The following is a 17,945-nucleotide window of genomic DNA, read 5'->3' on the forward strand; positions in this document are numbered from 1 at the left end:
CATGGATACCACAAATTTGTGTAAAACCTGTGGGCATGTTTGATTAAACATAATGAGTTTTGTCTAAATATGTGCCTCAATGAAAAGCAACAAGAAAATCTGATCTAAAATAAATTAAAAAACCTAAAACAGTTATGGATATAGAATAAGTGAACAACTAATTTTATTGATGTTTTTAAAAAAAAAAATTCTTTGTATTTTACAGGTTTGTTAACAATTATTCACCTTTGGGAGCTGTGAGAGGTAAATTAAGAACTAAGAACAAAAATGTTCTCTGAGTAATTCTGAAAAAAGAATGCAAAATATCTCGCAACATTCCATAGTTAGATACGTATAATTCATAATGTATTAAAACAAATACTAAAACTCTTTTGGTATTTCTAGGATATGAAAGGTTTGGTTAATGTTAATTAACTTTAAGATGTTAAAGTTAATGCTTGCTATAAAAGCAGTGCATTTACAATTTTATTAAAAGGTGTTTTTTTTTTTCAACTGATTTGATATATTTCATGAAGTGAACTGCCACAATGAGCACAGACGCCGAAATGGCCGTTTTCGGCAAAGCTGCCATTTACCTCCGTAAACCAGAGAAGGAGAGAATTGAGGCTCAAAACAAGCCTTTTGATGCAAAGGCAGCTTGCTATGTAACTGATGATAAAGAGCTGTACCTTAAGGCTACAATCAAGAGCAGAGATGGTGGCAAAGTCACTGTTGAATTGCTTAATAACAAAGAGGTGAGAATTAATGATTAAATGACCATTACAACTTCATACAATTTATATGTATTTATATGTGTCATTCACAATTATTATGCATTATTCCAATCACTTATAGACAAGAACAGTTAAAGAGGATGATGTCTTCCCCATGAACCCTCCAAAATTTGATAAGATTGAGGACATGGCTATGATGACCCACCTCAATGAAGCCTCTGTGCTGTATAACCTCAAAGAGCGTTATGCAGCATGGATGATCTATGTAAGTTATTAGTAATACATGCACATAGTAACTACACCATCTAGTAGCAAAAGTGATTATTTCTTCCTTACAATATATTTCAAAGAGCTGCTTTCTTGATATGGTTGCATCACAGAAAATCCTGTATACAATCCTCCCTGTCCATATTTATTTCAGACCTACTCTGGACTGTTCTGTGCTACTGTGAACCCCTACAAGTGGCTCCCAGTGTATGATGCAGAAGTAGTGGCTGCTTACAGAGGCAAAAAGCGCATGGAAGCCCCACCTCACATTTTCTCTGTTTCTGACAATGCCTATCAGTTTATGCTCACTGGTAAGATATTATTATTATTATTATTATTATTATTATTATTATTATTATAAATAATACTAATATTGATTATTATTAAAACTGATTATTTAGCATTTATTACAAAGTTTTAAAATATTTATGAGATTACAAAAATTTTATTTAATATAGAAAATATAGATAAACAATTTTATATATTTAATATTATTTCATAATATAATAATAATATATATTATTATATTATATATTATTAATAATATTATTATTATTTATAAATAATACATTTATTATTTTATTTTCATCTCACAGATAGGGAGAATCAGTCTGTCCTGATTACGTAAGTATACCTGTGCATTTATAGAAATAATTATAATTCTTAATTTTTTAGCATTAATTGTTTTTTTTTCTTCCTTAATATACACCAGTGGAGAATCTGGTGCTGGAAAGACTGTGAACACTAAACGTGTCATCCAGTACTTTGCAACAGTTGCAATGCAGAGTGACAAGAAGAAGGAGAGCGCTAGCAAAATGCAGGTAAGAACTGATCTTTTTTCTGTTTGGGGCTTTTGGGGGGTATATTCTTTTCTTTGTCTACTGAAGGTCATTAATGTCAATATAAATACATCCTACAAAATCAAAACAATCTATTGATGTGTGGCAGGGATCTCTTGAAGATCAGATCATTGCAGCCAATCCTCTTCTTGAGGCCTATGGTAATGCTAAGACTGTGAGAAATGACAACTCTTCTCGTTTTGTAAGTTCTATTTAACTCTATACATTATATCTGCACAACTATACACTGTGATGTTCATAATAGTTTATAACTTCTGATGCTGAATGTCTGATTCATTTTGTCTGACATAAAAGCATTTGTTTTACTGAACCAGGGTAAATTTATCAGAATTCACTTTGGCACATCTGGCAAACTCTCTAGTGCTGACATTGAGACATGTGAGTTGAGTAATTAATATATTATTGATCGTATTTCTGTTAGTGTAATTTGTGTAAACTAAATTGGCACAAATTCGTAACAGATCTGCTGGAGAAGTCTAGAGTAACATTTCAGCTTTCTGATGAAAGAGGATATCATATCTTTTACCAGATGATGACAAATGAAAAGCCTGAGCTGATTGGTAAGACAATTCTGTGTATATATATATATATATATATATATATATATATATATATATATATATATATATATATATATATATATATATATGTGTGTGTGTGTGTGTGTGTGTGTGTGTGTGTGTGTGTGTGTGTGTGTGTGTGTGTGTGTGTGTGTGTGTATAAATCTGTTTTAATAACTTGCTTTTTCCATAGAAATGACGCTCATCTCCACCAACCCTTACGACTTCCCCATGTGCAGTCAGGGTCAAATCACAGTGCCAAGTATTAATGATAGGGAAGAGCTCATTGCCACAGATGTAAGAAATTCTTGCTGAGAGGTCTTATCCTGTAATATTTTATGATTCTTTATGATTCTTTAAGACTGAAACTACTGTCATTATTTTACAGACTGCTATTGACATCCTAGGCTTCAGTGCTGAAGAGAAACTAAGCATCTACAAGTTTACTGGTGCTGTTCTTCATCACGGAAATATGAAGTTCAAGCAGAAGCAGCGTGAAGAACAGGCTGAACCTGATGGCACAGAGGGTAAGGCTGACCCTCATTCAGTTCCATTTATTGTCTCATGCATGAAAACTATGGTGCTGTGATTCAAAACATCCTTGGCATACTTTACCTTACAGAGGCTGACAAAGTGGCATACCTTTTGGGTTTGAACTCAGCGGATATGCTGAAGGCATTGTGCTACCCCAGAGTAAAGGTTGGAAATGAATATGTGACGAAGGGTCAAACTGTCCCACAGGTATGTGATTGAAAGTATTAAAACGCTTTTTTATTATAGCATGCAAAAGAGAGAGTAAAAGAAAGCAAAACAAAACTGATGAACAATTTGTACTTTAAGGTGTATAACTCTGTGAGTGCACTGGCCAAATCCATCTATGAAAGAATGTTCTTGTGGATGGTCATACGTATCAACCAGATGTTGGACACCAAACAAGCCAGACAGTTCTTCATCGGTGTGCTTGACATCGCTGGATTTGAAATTTTTGATGTACGTCATATGTTTTTTAAATTATGTTTATGGAATTTTTTTTCCACATAACTTAATTTTGTGTGAATCCTTAATACCTACAGTGTGTTCTCTTTCATTTTTACAGTTCAACAGCATGGAGCAGCTGTGCATCAACTTCACCAATGAGAAACTGCAACAGTTCTTTAATCACCACATGTTTGTCCTGGAACAAGAGGAGTACAAGAAGGAGGGCATTATTTGGGAGTTCATTGACTTTGGCATGGACTTGGCTGCTTGCATTGAACTTATTGAGAAGGTATGGTTTCCATTTTGGTCATTATCCTTGGTATTTAATTCACGATACAATGTTAAACATAATTTTTATTTTATTTTTGTCATTTAATAGCCCATGGGTATCTTCTCCATCCTTGAAGAAGAGTGCATGTTCCCCAAGGCTACAGACACCAGCTTCAAGAACAAGCTGTATGACCAGCATCTTGGCAAGTGCAACGCTTTTCAGAAACCCAGACCTGCTAAAGGCAAAGCTGAGGCCCACTTCTCTCTGGTTCACTATGCTGGAACTGTGGACTACAACATCAGTGGATGGCTGGATAAGAACAAGGACCCATTGAATGAGTCTGTTGTGCAGCTGTATCAGAAGTCTCCTGTCAAACTGCTTTCTACATTCTACCCACCTGTTGTAGAGGGTATTTTTTTTTTTACATTTACTTAAAAACTATACATACACTACTTAGATGATTGCCTAAAAAATTTAATTTTGTTCATAATTTAATATGCACAGAGACTGGTGGCAAAAAGGGAGGCAAGAAGAAGGGTGGTTCCATGCAGACTGTGTCCTCACAGTTCAGGGTTTGTTACACTTGTAGTTTGTTATGATCAAATCCATTTTTTTACAATTTTAATTATGAGTAACAATAATTTGTTTAATTCATAGGAGAACTTGGGCAAGCTGATGACCAACTTGAGGAGCACCCATCCTCACTTTGTGCGTTGCCTGATTCCCAATGAATCTAAGACTCCAGGTAAAGTTTGAAACCTAATTTCTAAAAGTTAAAACTGGCATGATAAGCAAATAAAAATATTTGTTTATATTATGATGCCATGATTATGGTACCAGAACTACCCCAAATTCAATGTCATTGAATCAGGTTTGAGCTGAGCAAATAATCAATTATTGTGAATTGATAACTTCATGCAAGGTTTATCACATTAATTTTGGCAGGTCTTATGGAGAACTTTCTAGTTATCCACCAGCTAAGATGCAACGGTGTGCTGGAGGGTATTAGAATCTGCAGAAAGGGATTCCCCAGCAGAATTCTTTATGGTGACTTCAAGCAAAGGTTAGAGAAAGCCTTGATAATATTGCATCAAGTTTATTTGTTTCTTGTCTTATAATATTCAGATGATACATTATATTTTACAGATACAAAGTGCTGAATGCCAGTGTTATTCCAGAGGGTCAGTTTATTGACAACAAGAAGGCCTGTGAAAAGCTTCTGGGATCCATCGACATTGACCATGACCAGTATAGATTTGGACACACTAAGGTGAATATACTTAAATAGTCAAAATAAGAGTTCTTACTTCTTTCTTTCTGCATAAATATAAAATACTTTGCAAATTAAGCAATACTATCCTGTTATTTCATTCAGGTCTTCTTCAAAGCTGGTCTGCTGGGTACTCTTGAAGAAATGAGAGATGAGAAACTGGCTTCTCTGGTCACAATGACACAGGCTCTTTGTCGTGGTTTCCTCATGAGAAGAGAGTTTGTGAAGATGATGGAGAGGAGGTCTGTGGTTAAATTATCTATAGCTTTTAACAATAACTATTAATTGTACAATTAATGGTTTTGAGAAACACTTTTACGCTTAAAAAAAAACAAAACAAATAGGCACAGTTACTTCTGTGAAGACACATGCAATCATTTAACAAAGAGATTTTTTTTGAAGAGAAAGAATCATTTCTATTTTCCAGAGAAGCCATTGATACCATCCAATACAACATCCGATCATTTATGAATGTCAAACATTGGCCATGGATGAAGGTTTACTACAAGATCAAGCCCTTGCTGAAGAGTGCTGAAACTGAGAAGGAGCTGGCCACCATGAAAGAAGACTTTATGAAATGCAAGGAAGATCTTGCCAAAGCCGAGGCCAAAAAGAAGGAGCTTGAGGAAAAGATGGTGGCACTTCTTCAAGAGAAGAATGACCTGCAGCTTCAAGTTGCATCTGTAAGAGATTTTATTTAAGTTGGACATTAATTTAACAATAGCTTATATGAGTTACAACTGTCAATGTATCAAATTTGTATTAATTGCACTATAAATATAGGAAACTGAGAATCTCTCAGATGCTGAGGAGAGATGTGAGGGTCTGATTAAGAGCAAAATCCAGCTTGAAGCTAAACTCAAAGAGACAACTGAGAGACTGGAAGATGAGGAGGAGATCAATGCTGAACTGACTGCCAAAAAGAGGAAATTGGAGGATGAGTGCTCTGAGCTAAAGAAGGACATTGATGACTTGGAGCTCACCTTGGCTAAAGTGGAAAAAGAGAAACATGCCACTGAAAATAAGGTTTGAATTATGTTTGTAGAAACTAAGAATATTGTTACTACTTTCTGTGTTTTTAAATTAAATGATTTCCTACAAAATGAAATTCCTACATCTGTGTTTTTAAAAACTGCAGGTTAAGAACCTCACAGAGGAGATGACCACTCAAGATGAGAGTATTGCCAAACTCACAAAAGAGAAGAAAGCCCTCCAAGAGGCACACCAGCAGACCCTTGATGATCTTCAGGCAGAGGAGGATAAAGTCAACACTCTGACAAAATCCAAGACTAAGCTTGAACAGCAAGTGGATGATGTAAGTAACGTGATACAAAATTCTAAAATTAATTGCTCATAGGATATTTTTGCATAAGGTAAACAAAAAAACATTCTGTATTTTTACAGCTGGAAGGATCTCTTGAGCAAGAGAAGAAACTCCGCATGGATCTGGAGAGAGCAAAGAGAAAGCTTGAGGGTGATTTAAAACTGGCTCAGGAGTCCATCATGGACCTAGAGAATGATAAGCAGCAGTCCGATGAAAAGCTGAAAAAGTAAATATACAGCAGATTGGATTTATTTAGTAAAAAAATTATTTTGACTTTTCCAGGCATATGTGTCTCTTCCCAAACTGTTATCATGTAGTTAAGGGCACACAATTTTTAATCTTTTAAAGTAGCATTTTAAGTTTTTCCTTTCGCTTGAACTAGAAGACCCAAACCTGTTCCAGCATGACAATTACCTTTGTGCACAAAACAAGCTGCAGAAAGATTCAGTTTACATAGATTAAAGTTCTTGAGTTACCTGATATAGACCTTTAAACTCAAACCTTTTGAATACCTTCGGATGAACTGGAATGCTCACTGCTCACAAATCTATTGTTTCATTATCTCAGGAAAGACTTTGAAATAAGCCAGCTTCTTAGCAAGATTGAAGATGAGCAATCTCTTGGTGCTCAGCACCAGAAGAAGATCAAGGAGCTTCAGGTATAAAAATGTTTTGTTTCTTAATTTATAGAGTAAAAAGGGAAGTGTGCTTATTTAAAGAAAGTTAACTCAGTTTCTTCTACTTATTTATGGTATTTATTGTTGCATATATGTGGTTTTCTGACATTAAAAGGCCCGCATTGAAGAGCTAGAGGAAGAAATTGAGGCTGAGCGTGCTGCTCGTGCCAAGGTTGAGAAGCAAAGATCTGATCTCTCCAGGGAACTTGAGGAGATCAGTGAGAGGCTCGAGGAGGCGGGTGGAGCAACTGCAGCTCAGATTGAAATGAACAAGAAGCGAGAGGCTGAGTTCCAGAAGCTGCGCCGTGATTTAGAAGAAGCCACACTGCAGCATGAAGCAACTGCTGCTGCCCTCCGCAAAAAGCAGGCTGACAGTGTTGCAGAGCTGGGAGAGCAAATTGACAACCTGCAGCGGGTCAAGCAGAAACTTGAGAAAGAAAAGAGTGAATACAAAATGGAGATTGATGATCTCTCCAGCAATATGGAAGCTGTTGCTAAAGCCAAGGTTAAAAAAGATGCTTCATGTTCATTTAATATTTAATCATTTCCAAGGTACACAGTTCAATGTTCATAGAACAAACCTTTTTTTTAGGCAAATCTTGAAAAGATGTGCCGTACTCTTGAGGACCAACTGAGTGAGCTCAAGACCAAGAATGATGAGAATGCACGCCAGGTCAATGACATCAGTGTTCAAAAAGCCAGACTTCAAACTGAAAATGGTAATTAAACTTCCCGATTTGGCAAGATGTTGTTCTTTCTTAATTTATAAGTTATTTTTCCTCAATATATAAACTTTCATATATAGTATATAACAGTAAAATAACTTGTTACATTGACATAAAAAAAATAAACCACATTCAATACAAGATTTGCTGCAGTTTAACATCTGATCTAAAATCAATCAGGTGAGTTTTCCCGTCAATTGGAAGAGAAGGAAGCTTTGATTTCTCAGCTGACCAGAGGCAAACAGGCATTCACTCAGCAAATTGAGGAGCTGAAGAGACAGATGGAAGAGGAGGTTAAGGTAAGCATGTAATGAAGTTTTACTAGAACTGTCACAGATTATGTGAATTTATTCTAATTACTCCTTTTTTTCTTCACAGGCAAAAAATGCCTTGGCGCATGGTTTGCAGTCTTCTCGTCATGACTGTGATCTCCTCAGGGAGCAGTTTGAGGAGGAGCAGGAGGCAAAGGCTGAATTACAACGTGGAATGTCCAAGGCCAACAATGAAGTGGCTCAGTGGAGAAATAAATATGAAACTGATGCTATTCAGCGCACAGAGGAACTTGAGGAAGCCAAGTATGTTCAAAACTTTCATAATTGTTAAAAAATAGCAAAATCATACATTAAACATAATTCAATGCTTAACAGAAAGAAGTTGGCGCAGCGTTTGCAAGAAGCTGAGGAACAAATTGAGGCTGTGAACTCCAAGTGTGGTTCTCTGGAAAAGACAAAGCAAAGACTACAGGGTGAGGTTGAGGACCTTATGATTGATGTGGAAAGAGCCAATGCCCTGGCTGCCAACCTTGACAAGAAGCAGAGGAACTTTGATAAGGTAAACTGTGTAATTTATTAATTGAGAATTAATTGAGCATCTTCAAATTCACCTTTGATGAGTTAATATAAGGTTTTACAAAATAAGTTCTATACCAAAGGTCCTGGCAGAATGGAAACAGAAGTATGAAGAGGGTCAGGCTGAGCTGGAGGGGGCCCAGAAGGAGGCACGCTCTCTTAGCACTGAACTGTTCAAGATGAAGAACTCCTATGAGGAAGCCCTTGATCAACTTGAAACACTTAAGAGGGAGAACAAGAATCTGCAGCGTATGTCAAAATAATTTGATTTATTATTTTATTACTTAACATGATTTTATAAGCACCAGTCAGTGTTTATAGTTTTATGCTCCATAATTTTGTCTTTCAACAGAGGAAATCTCAGACCTGACTGAACAAATTGGAGAGACTGGAAAGAGCATTCATGAGCTGGAAAAGGCCAAGAAGGCAGTTGAGACTGAAAAGGCTGAGATCCAGACCGCTCTGGAGGAGGCTGAGGTATATAGAGTATAGCAAACATGAAGACAGTTGATTTCACTTAAATATTTCACTAAAATATCTTGTCACCAGTTTGCCACTGATAGTTGCAATAAACCAAATATCTTATATTTTTTCTAATTAATGTAATTTTATTTTATTAACAGGGCACACTTGAGCATGAGGAGTCAAAGATTCTTCGTGTCCAGCTTGAGCTTAACCAGGTAAAAAGTGAAATTGACAGAAAGCTCGCTGAGAAAGATGAGGAGATTGAGCAAATCAAGAGAAACAGCCAGAGGGTGATTGAGTCCATGCAGAGTACTCTGGATTCTGAGGTTAGGAGCAGAAATGATGCTCTGAGAATTAAGAAGAAGATGGAGGGAGATCTCAATGAGATGGAAATTCAGCTTAGCCATGCCAATCGTCAAGCTGCTGAGGCACAGAAACAATTGAGGAATGTTCAGGGACAACTCAAGGTGATTTCTAATTTTAACAATTTAGTGCATTATACTGGCTCAAGAGGCATCCAATTATCTATAAATGAAAGATAAAAAATGGTATATAATTTACTTTCAGGATGCCCAACTGCACCTTGATGATGCTTTGAGAGGACAAGAGGATATGAAGGAGCAAGTGGCCATGGTGGAACGCAGAAACACTCTTATGTTGGCTGAGATTGAGGAGCTCAGAGCTGCCCTTGAGCAGACAGAGAGAGGTCGCAAAGTGGCTGAACAGGAGCTAATTGATGCTAGTGAGCGTGTTGGGTTGCTGCATTCTCAGGTATTAAAATCTAGCTTTATTTTGTTTTTATGTGTATCATAATGTAATAATAAGTTAATAATGTTATTTGTACTTTTTTTTTACAGAACACAAGTCTGCTGAACACGAAGAAGAAGCTTGAGACTGACCTTGTTCAAATCCAGAGCGAGGTTGATGATACTGTGCAGGAAGCAAGAAATGCAGAAGAGAAGGCCAAGAAAGCTATCACTGATGTGTGTATTGGTACAATTTAGATTACATCTAGCTAAATAGCTCTAGAGGTAAAAAAAGAAAAAAATATTTAATTCAACTCAGTTATAAGTCCATTATCAATGCACATTAATAATGGATCTAATACCAAAAAAGCAGCTTTAAAGCTATTCCTTAAAATTATTCTTCAACCTTACATTAGGCTGCAATGATGGCTGAGGAGTTGAAGAAGGAGCAGGACACTAGTGCTCATCTAGAGAGGATGAAGAAAAACCTGGAAGTCACAGTCAAGGACCTCCAGCACCGCCTGGATGAGGCTGAGAATCTGGCCATGAAAGGAGGAAAGAAACAACTTCAGAAACTAGAGTCAAGGGTGAGTCTTTTTAAGAATATATTGTAAAACTAAAACAGTTTTTTCAAGTTTTTATAATCTCAGTGGCCCATTTTTGGTTTAGAGCACGATTTGCATTAATAGGAATGTATAAAAAATATCTGCAATAAATGGACATTCTCTCTTGAGTCTGGTTCCTTTCAAGGTTTCTTCCTTATGTCATCTCGGGGAGTTTTTCCTTGCCACAGTTGCCACCGGCTTGCTCATCAGAGACAAACTTACTTATAAAGAACATATGAATTTTTTTATCACCACATTATCTGTGTAAAGCTGCTTTGAGACAATGTTCATTGTTAAAAGCGCTATACAAATACAAATGAATTGAATCAAAAATGTATTTGTAATTTAATTCAGGTACGTGAGCTGGAGACTGAAGTTGAGGCTGAACAGAGACGTGGAGTTGAAGCTGTTAAGGGTGTCCGCAAATATGAGAGGAGAGTGAAAGAGCTCACCTTCCAAGTATGTATAAAGTGTGCTAAATAATAAAACCACTTTTATTTACATCATAAAGTTTAATAATAAAAAAATTGTGTAATACTTTAGACAGAGGAGGACAAAAAGAACATAGCCAGGCTGCAAGATCTGGTTGATAAACTACAGCTGAAAGTTAAGGCTTACAAGAGACAGTCTGAGGAAGCGGTAAGACAAATCTGGCCAAGTATATTATTAAGGAAGCTAAATCAATTTCTTAAATATCAAGTAGCATATCATCTATTTGTTTATTCTTTGTATTTAGGAGGAACAAGCTAATGCTCACATGTCAAAGCTAAGAAAGGTGCAGCATGATTTGGAGGAGGCTGAAGAGCGTGCTGACATTGCTGAGTCTCAAGTCAACAAGCTCAGAGCTAAGAGCCGTGATGCTGGAAAGGTACTTTTTTGTTAAATATAAAAATGTTAAAATGTCAACATTTTAGCATTTGTATTAACCTGTTTTTTTTTTTTTTTTTTTTTTTTTTTTTTCCACAGGGCAAAGAATCTGCAGAGTAATCATTTCTTAATGTTTTTTTTTTGTGTGGATACAATAAATAAAGAAGTGCTTTAAGAAACTAAATTTGTTTCATTTTTATTCATTTTTTTTACATTTCTAACAGCAGTTATACTTATGCATTCATGTTGTGATAAGGTGGCAATATATATTTTACAATAATATAATTAACAACAGACTAAACTGGTAAGTCACAGCTGACATGTTTAATGTTTAATGTACTACTACTGATATGTACAACAGAAAATGAGCTAAACACAAACTAAATAACACTTTAAGCCTATGAAACACTAGTTGAAACAATAGTTTTAATGTAACCCAACATTAATAATAATCGATTTTCATTAATATTCTCAAACATTGCTAAAAAAGGTTCCAAAATTATTGACATCCCACATGCCATCCTGAATAAAATGACAACATATAGACTCTTTCAGTAATATAATGGGTGCAGAAAAATAGAAGCTCCTTTGTACATGAGGACAATACATCTTTTTAGCAGCATTTAAATAAGAGATAACTGCATCTACTCTACACATTTGTGATGATTCCGAAATGTATGCCCATTTCTGAGGTCTGTGATTCAAATCATGGCTTGTGACATGTTTTGTTTTACATATATAAATGTATGTATTACATATATTTAATTTCTATAATAAGGCAAGCATTTAGCTTGTTCAGTGTGTGGAGTGTGGAATTTTTAGTTTTGTTGCACCCTCTGTTGATAATAATTTCACTCAGTTAGTTATCCGTCAGTCAGAGAAAATCCTAGAATTAGAGGAGCACATGCAAAATCTAGAGAGGGTCAATAAGTGTGAGAGCAGTAGAGTCTTTTCAGGGGAAAGTTTGGATGCCAGGGGAAAGTCTGGAAGGTGGCATTAGCAATCCCCTGAATGTCAGATAGTTTTGCTTTCCTCAGTGAAGCACCTGCTGAGAAACCTGAAAGAGCTCTGGTTATACATGACTCTTTTTTGAGGCACGTAAGATTAGCAAGGCCCTTATAAGCACCAGCAGCAAATGTAAGGTCTATACCAGGAGCCAGGGCACCAAACAAAGCAGGTTAGCTTAGATTTCTAGGCAAATATAGGTTCTCTAGGATACTCTAAGAAGGTCTGCCCTTCTTGTTTCTCTTGAAGTCTTTCACATACAAACTAACAATATACTTGTTTATTCGTTTATTTAATGACTTGTTTATTCATATATATATATATATATATATATATATATATATATATATATATATATATATATATATATATATACGCGCACACACATTATATATATATGTGCATCTATATATGTATGTATGTACAGGTACACAGCAATGAAATGCAGTTTGGCATCTACCAGAAGTGCAAAAAGTAGCAGTCATGCAAAAATAGTGCAGATAAATATTTAGCATATGTACAGCATGTTGTATATATACTACATGCTGTACATGTGCCTGTACTATGCAATGACAATAAAGTTGTATCTATATACACCTCCAACTATCAGAGGTTACTAAGAGTTAAATTATAAAAGTGTGTAAATTGGTGAAGGCAGTATCCAATGACATAATATGCTCTGGCCACATCCTAATGTGGTATGGTGATGTAGCTTACAACTAAGGCTGGCCTTTCATTGTGGGAGGGTGTCCATCCCACTCGGGAAGGTGCCACTCTCATTTCTTGCACAATACTAGTTAACCAGTGATTATCCAGAGTCAAGGCCAGGTTGTCTGGTCCTGCAGCTTTCCATTAATTTACTCTGCTTAGAGCTGACCTCACATCAGCAGTGGAGAGGCAAAGCACCTGGTAGTTGGAAGCTTTAGCTGGTTCAGTTTATAATATAATGATAATATATTTATATTTATAAGATCAGTTTAAGTAGAGGTGTCATGAGTATGTACCGGAAAAGTTATTTGAGGTGGAAAATAGGGATGCATATTATATATATATATATATATATATATATATATATATATATATATATATATATATATATATATATATATATATATATATATATATTCAAAGCACTAGTAGAAACTTAAGTAAAAAATCTTTTAATAAAAATAAAAAAAAATGAGAAGAGTAATAGGATAATAGGCACAACACATCAGATAATAAAGAACGTAGAAAAATAATTGCAAGAAATTGTATAAGATATTCAAACCTCAAAACACACAGAAATTTCCATATAAAGAAGGATTATGGCATAAGAAATATATTTTAAGAATATTTTAAGAAAAACTAAGTAAAAGACAAGAGCTATGAAAAATAGGAAAAGCATTTGGAGAAAAGATCTGGTGTGTTAAAACTAAAGCCTCGGTTTCATAAAACTAGAAAAAGTAACACGTTTCTATACGAGGTGTAAACAAAATAAATGATGATTTGCAGACTGAGAAAAACCCCAGAAGAGATAAAAAAAAAAAAAAAAGGTGTAAAAATTGTGGGGGATGATCTGGTGTATTGATATTTGCAAAAGTGCATGATCAGAGGTTTTTTTTTTTTTTAGAAAAGGTCACAATTTCAAGAGTTATTTTACCTACGTGTAAATTGAATTGTATAGAAGTAAACGAGTTTATTCAGAAAAGGTATGAATTTACGAGAAAATATGTAAAAAAATAGGCAAGTCTTATTTCAAAATTAAAAGTAAAAATTATTGGTGTATATAAATTGTTAAGGAGGAGGTTTTAATGAAAATATGTCAATTTCACTAGGTGTGAGATTAAAATGTGAAGATGTTTTCATTTGACTTGACACTTGCATGCAACCGCTCACAGGTGCTATTGCTGTCAATATGTTTTCGCCCGACAGCTCTATGGCGCAGGGCTGAATTGTAATAAAGATGATTTGCTCCTTCTCATTCTTTGACTGGAAGATGTCTTCATTTGGTTTGTTTATGTATTATTTGAAGTTCTGGAACTTACTAGTAATTAATTATTGAATAGTTAAAAGTGATTTAAATATTGAGCCACTTAACTGTTAGGTCTACTCAGACATAGGGTCTCAAATCAAGCAAAATAAAAATTTAAATAAGTATTTAAAGTTTTAAAATAAGTTTAAGGTTTTCTTTTAATCAGGACTATAGTGCTTAAAATAAGATGATAAATGTGAAAAAGAGACAAAAGCAATAAATGAGGTACAAATATGCTCTTTAAATTGCTTTATTAACTCCGATTGCGAGAGTAACAAATGACTGGCAATTAAATGCATCACATTACAGCAATTGGAAGACATAAAAACAAAGCCTGGTTAATGTATAGATGTCAGGAATCCACCTGCCACGCCCCCCTCGGTAGCTGTCACGCTGCCTGTCACGCTCTGCCGCTGCCGGCTTTGATTCCCGACAGCTGTGACTCTTAAGGATACTATTATATAAACGTTCTCGAGGCACAGGCTGTCGGTTCTTGAAGGTCATGCTGGTGATCTCGTGGATCCTCGAACGGCAGCATTTCCCGCTGGTTCTGTCTCCTGACTCCGTTTTACTACTCTTTTGCGTAGGATGTTACTTTCCTTTGTGATTATTCATCCCGAGCGGATTATGCTCCCAGTTCAGTGGATTGGTTTCTGTTTGTAGTTCTTCATGACTTGTGTGTGGTTGAGTTCTAAATAAACAATTATTTAGTTACTTCCGCTTCTGCCTCGTGATCGCCACCCTGACAGAAGAACCGACCAAAACCAAAAGCGGATTCGCCCTACCGCGTTGGATCGGCAGCTGAACCCAGCTTCGGAAATTCCCCCGGAAGCTCCGTGCCGCTACTCGCAGGTCAGAATCCCCAAAGCCGGATTATACAAGCGCTGATCCGTTCCAGAGTTCCCACGGGCGGGACTCTGGATCGAAGCGGCACCCTCGGTGGGACTCTGAAGCTGAGTGGCACCCTCGGCGGGAACTCCAGAGTTCCCACGAGCGCGCGGCTCCGTTCCAGAGTTCCCACGAGCGCGCGGCTCCGTTCCAGAGTTTCCACGAGCGTGCGGCTTCGTCCCAGAGTTTCCACGAGCGCGCGGCTTCGTCCCAGAGTTTCCACGAGCGCGCGGCACCGTCTCAGAGTGTCTACAAGCGCGCCGCGCTGCTCCTGGGTTTTTACAAGCACGCCACTCTGTGCCGGGGTTCCCGGGGGCGTGTTGCTCCGTCTCAGAGCATCTATGAGTGCGCCGCTCTGTCTCAGAGCGTCATAGAGTTCCCACGAGCGCGCCGCGCCGTCACAGTGTCCCGCCGAAGTCTCGCCCCCAGGTTCCCACAGGGTGACGAATTGCCTCCAGGTTTTCCACAGGGCAACGGATCGCCTCCAGGTTCCCCAGAAAGCAACGGCTTGCCTCCAGGTTCCCCTGAAAGCGACGTCTCGCCTCAGAGCTCCTCTCCTGGTGACGTCACGCCTGAGAGTTCCTCTCCTGACGACGTCAAGCCTTCGAGTCTCCCAGACAGTGACGTCTTGCCTCTACATCCTGCTAAGAGCGTCACTGCATCCTGAACCCCGCCGTGGGCGTCGCACAGCCTCTGAACCTTGCCGTGGGTGTCGTGTCGGATCTCAGATTCCCCTTTGAGACCAAACACCTCAGGAGTGCTCGAAGTTTCCTTTCTTAGTTACCAATCCTCACAAAACTCGGTTAGAACTCCCAATAAAAAGGCCCAGAGGCTTGGATGAGAAGGACAGCAAAACACAAGTTTATTTCTTTTTTCTGCAGAGAAGATCAATCACCAAACAAGAACAATCCAAGAATAATCCTTTTCAGAAAGATAGATGCTTGCAAGCGCTTCAAAACGAAAATCCCAAAAACCGTAATGGTGTAAATCACTTAAGGTGATTTCCACCCAGAACTCTTAGGTAGTTTCCAAAAATCAGAGAAGATACTCCAATAGCAACTGCTCCAAAAGAACTGCCACGAAAAAACTGCCTAGACTGCTGAGCTTGCCTTCTATTTATTTGCAGGTGCCTCTAGGCACCTCCTTTTTTAATTTACATATTCAAGCCCCAAATCCCATTATTTCTTTGGCCCTTCCCACTAATTTTTTCTCAAATCCCATTATTTCCGCCTCTGCCTGGTTCCTCCCTTTCCTGTCGTCATTTCCCTCTCGTGATCTCTCTTTTTCATATCCCATTATTTTCGGGCCCATTTGGGGTTTTATTTTTTTTAAACTTGTCTTGTGCCCCTCATTCTTGTCTTGGCACTTGCTGAAGCAACATCATTTGGATTATCCTCCACTTCTCTGGACATTTTTCTTATTTTCTTCTTCTTGATCATGCGTGAGTCTCTTCTCTTATTTTACTTTAACCTATTGTTAATTATTCTTTCTTAAACCTTCATTTTAATGCTTGTATGTGCCTTTTTCTTAAAGTAAGATTATAGTTGATTATACTTCTGCGTGCTTTGCCTTATATACTTTCTTATACTTAGTTGTGCACTAGTTCAGTACCTAGTGTGCTGGACTGTTTTTTTCCCTACTTAGTTGCCACCATGCTATCCATTGACCTCCTTGTCCTTTTCTCATGTGTTCTAGCTCGTGTTAAAACCACTAGACGCCTCCTAGAAGTCTTCAGGCCCCTATACTAGGGCTCGTCTTCCTGCCCGTCGACACGCCCAGATAAACTGTCTCCTCAACGAGCTGTCCTCTTACTTGGACAATCTTGACAACCCTGTTTCTCCTAATTCCTCCTCACCTCCACACATCACTTCTCTTAAGGATGTTGGCACTCAGACTGACCCTGTGGTGATTCTCTCTACTGGCTCTCCTTCTGGGGCTATTGACATCTGACACTGATACTGCCCCTGACTCTGTGCCTTCTTCTCCGGCCTTTACTGTCTCCCCTCGACCTGCTTCTCCATCCTATCCTCCAACTTCGCCTGCCAGTCCTCTCCCTGGGCCCTCATCTCCTACAAGTGTCATTATGGTCGAGTCTGGTTACAAGCCTGGGATGGTTTCTGACCCTTTGAGAGTCCTTTTCCCTTCATGTATGAGTTTCTTGGTCCCCCCAGTTCTCCCTTTCTTTTCTGTCACTGCTTTCCTCTAAGCACTTGTCCTCACATGAATTAACCTGAGTTCAATAAATAAACATGGTGGTCTTTTCCTAACTGGTCTCTGTTGTGGTTATTTGTAAGCAAACACATAAGCTGGTTTAAGATAGGTTTAAGTTTTATCATGTAAGGGAGTAAGTTAATTAAATCTATACTAAGTCCATTAAATGCTATTTGATTAAATGCTAGATAATAAGTATAAAATGACTAATAATATCTATCAAAAATTCCTCAGTTGCACGGCCTCTGAACCCTGCCTTGGGTGTCGCACGGCCTCTGAACTCCGCCAAGAACGTCGTTCCACCTCTGAATTCCGCCAAGGACATCGTTCAGCTTCACACCTCCGCAGAGGACCTCGCTCCGTTCCAGATCTCCATGATGGGTGTTGCTCCGTTCCTGATCTCCGTGATGGGCATCACTTCGTTCCAGATCTCCACAGAGAACATCACTTCACTCCAAGCATCCGCACAGGATGCCGCTTCGCCTTGGGCTCTTCCTGGTTTTCCCCCTCACGGCAATGCTAACCGGGCCTCCTTCCACCCTGGGCGATGGGAGAGGACTTCCTCAGAGTGCCCTGGCCCACCTGGCGTGGGTGGGTTTGGGGCGTCGGGTGCTATAAACCATTACTTGTCAAGACCTAAGTCTATTTTAGA

At 37.9% G+C, this 17,945-nt stretch overlaps 2 protein-coding genes across 3 annotated transcripts in view; both read left to right on the forward strand.

Annotated features, from left to right (window-relative positions):
* The window catches only part of LOC310720847 (uncharacterized protein), a 273,241-nt gene that overhangs the window by 120,639 nt on the left and 134,657 nt on the right, over nt 1-17,945 (forward strand). The window lies entirely within an intron of this gene.
* On the forward strand, nt 528-11,295 carry LOC310720754 (myosin heavy chain, fast skeletal muscle-like; the record flags this gene model as incomplete). Of its 2 annotated transcripts, none has more annotated exons than XM_083531691.1 (39): nt 528-734; nt 835-978; nt 1,135-1,291; nt 1,577-1,604; nt 1,693-1,801; nt 1,929-2,021; nt 2,155-2,218; nt 2,302-2,400; nt 2,594-2,697; nt 2,789-2,927; nt 3,023-3,141; nt 3,241-3,390; nt 3,497-3,667; nt 3,758-4,058; nt 4,154-4,221; nt 4,307-4,394; nt 4,595-4,712; nt 4,796-4,919; nt 5,025-5,161; nt 5,347-5,602; nt 5,703-5,945; nt 6,058-6,234; nt 6,324-6,469; nt 6,811-6,901; nt 7,035-7,424; nt 7,512-7,638; nt 7,825-7,943; nt 8,023-8,219; nt 8,292-8,475; nt 8,576-8,741; nt 8,845-8,969; nt 9,116-9,424; nt 9,525-9,728; nt 9,815-9,940; nt 10,120-10,290; nt 10,663-10,767; nt 10,852-10,947; nt 11,045-11,176; nt 11,275-11,295. In XM_083531691.1, the coding sequence occupies 39 exons, from the start codon at nt 528-530 to the stop codon at nt 11,293-11,295; spliced, it is 5,805 nt and encodes a 1,934-aa protein (XP_083387817.1). The 2 variants fall into 2 exon arrangements, with proteins under 2 accessions (XP_083387817.1, XP_083387818.1); XM_083531692.1 differs by having other exon boundaries at nt 528-731.

The sequence above is a fragment of the Silurus aristotelis genome, assembly GCF_946808225.1.
Source record: "Silurus aristotelis genome assembly, chromosome: 26".
In the NCBI taxonomy this organism is placed as follows: Eukaryota; Metazoa; Chordata; class Actinopteri; order Siluriformes; family Siluridae; genus Silurus; species Silurus aristotelis.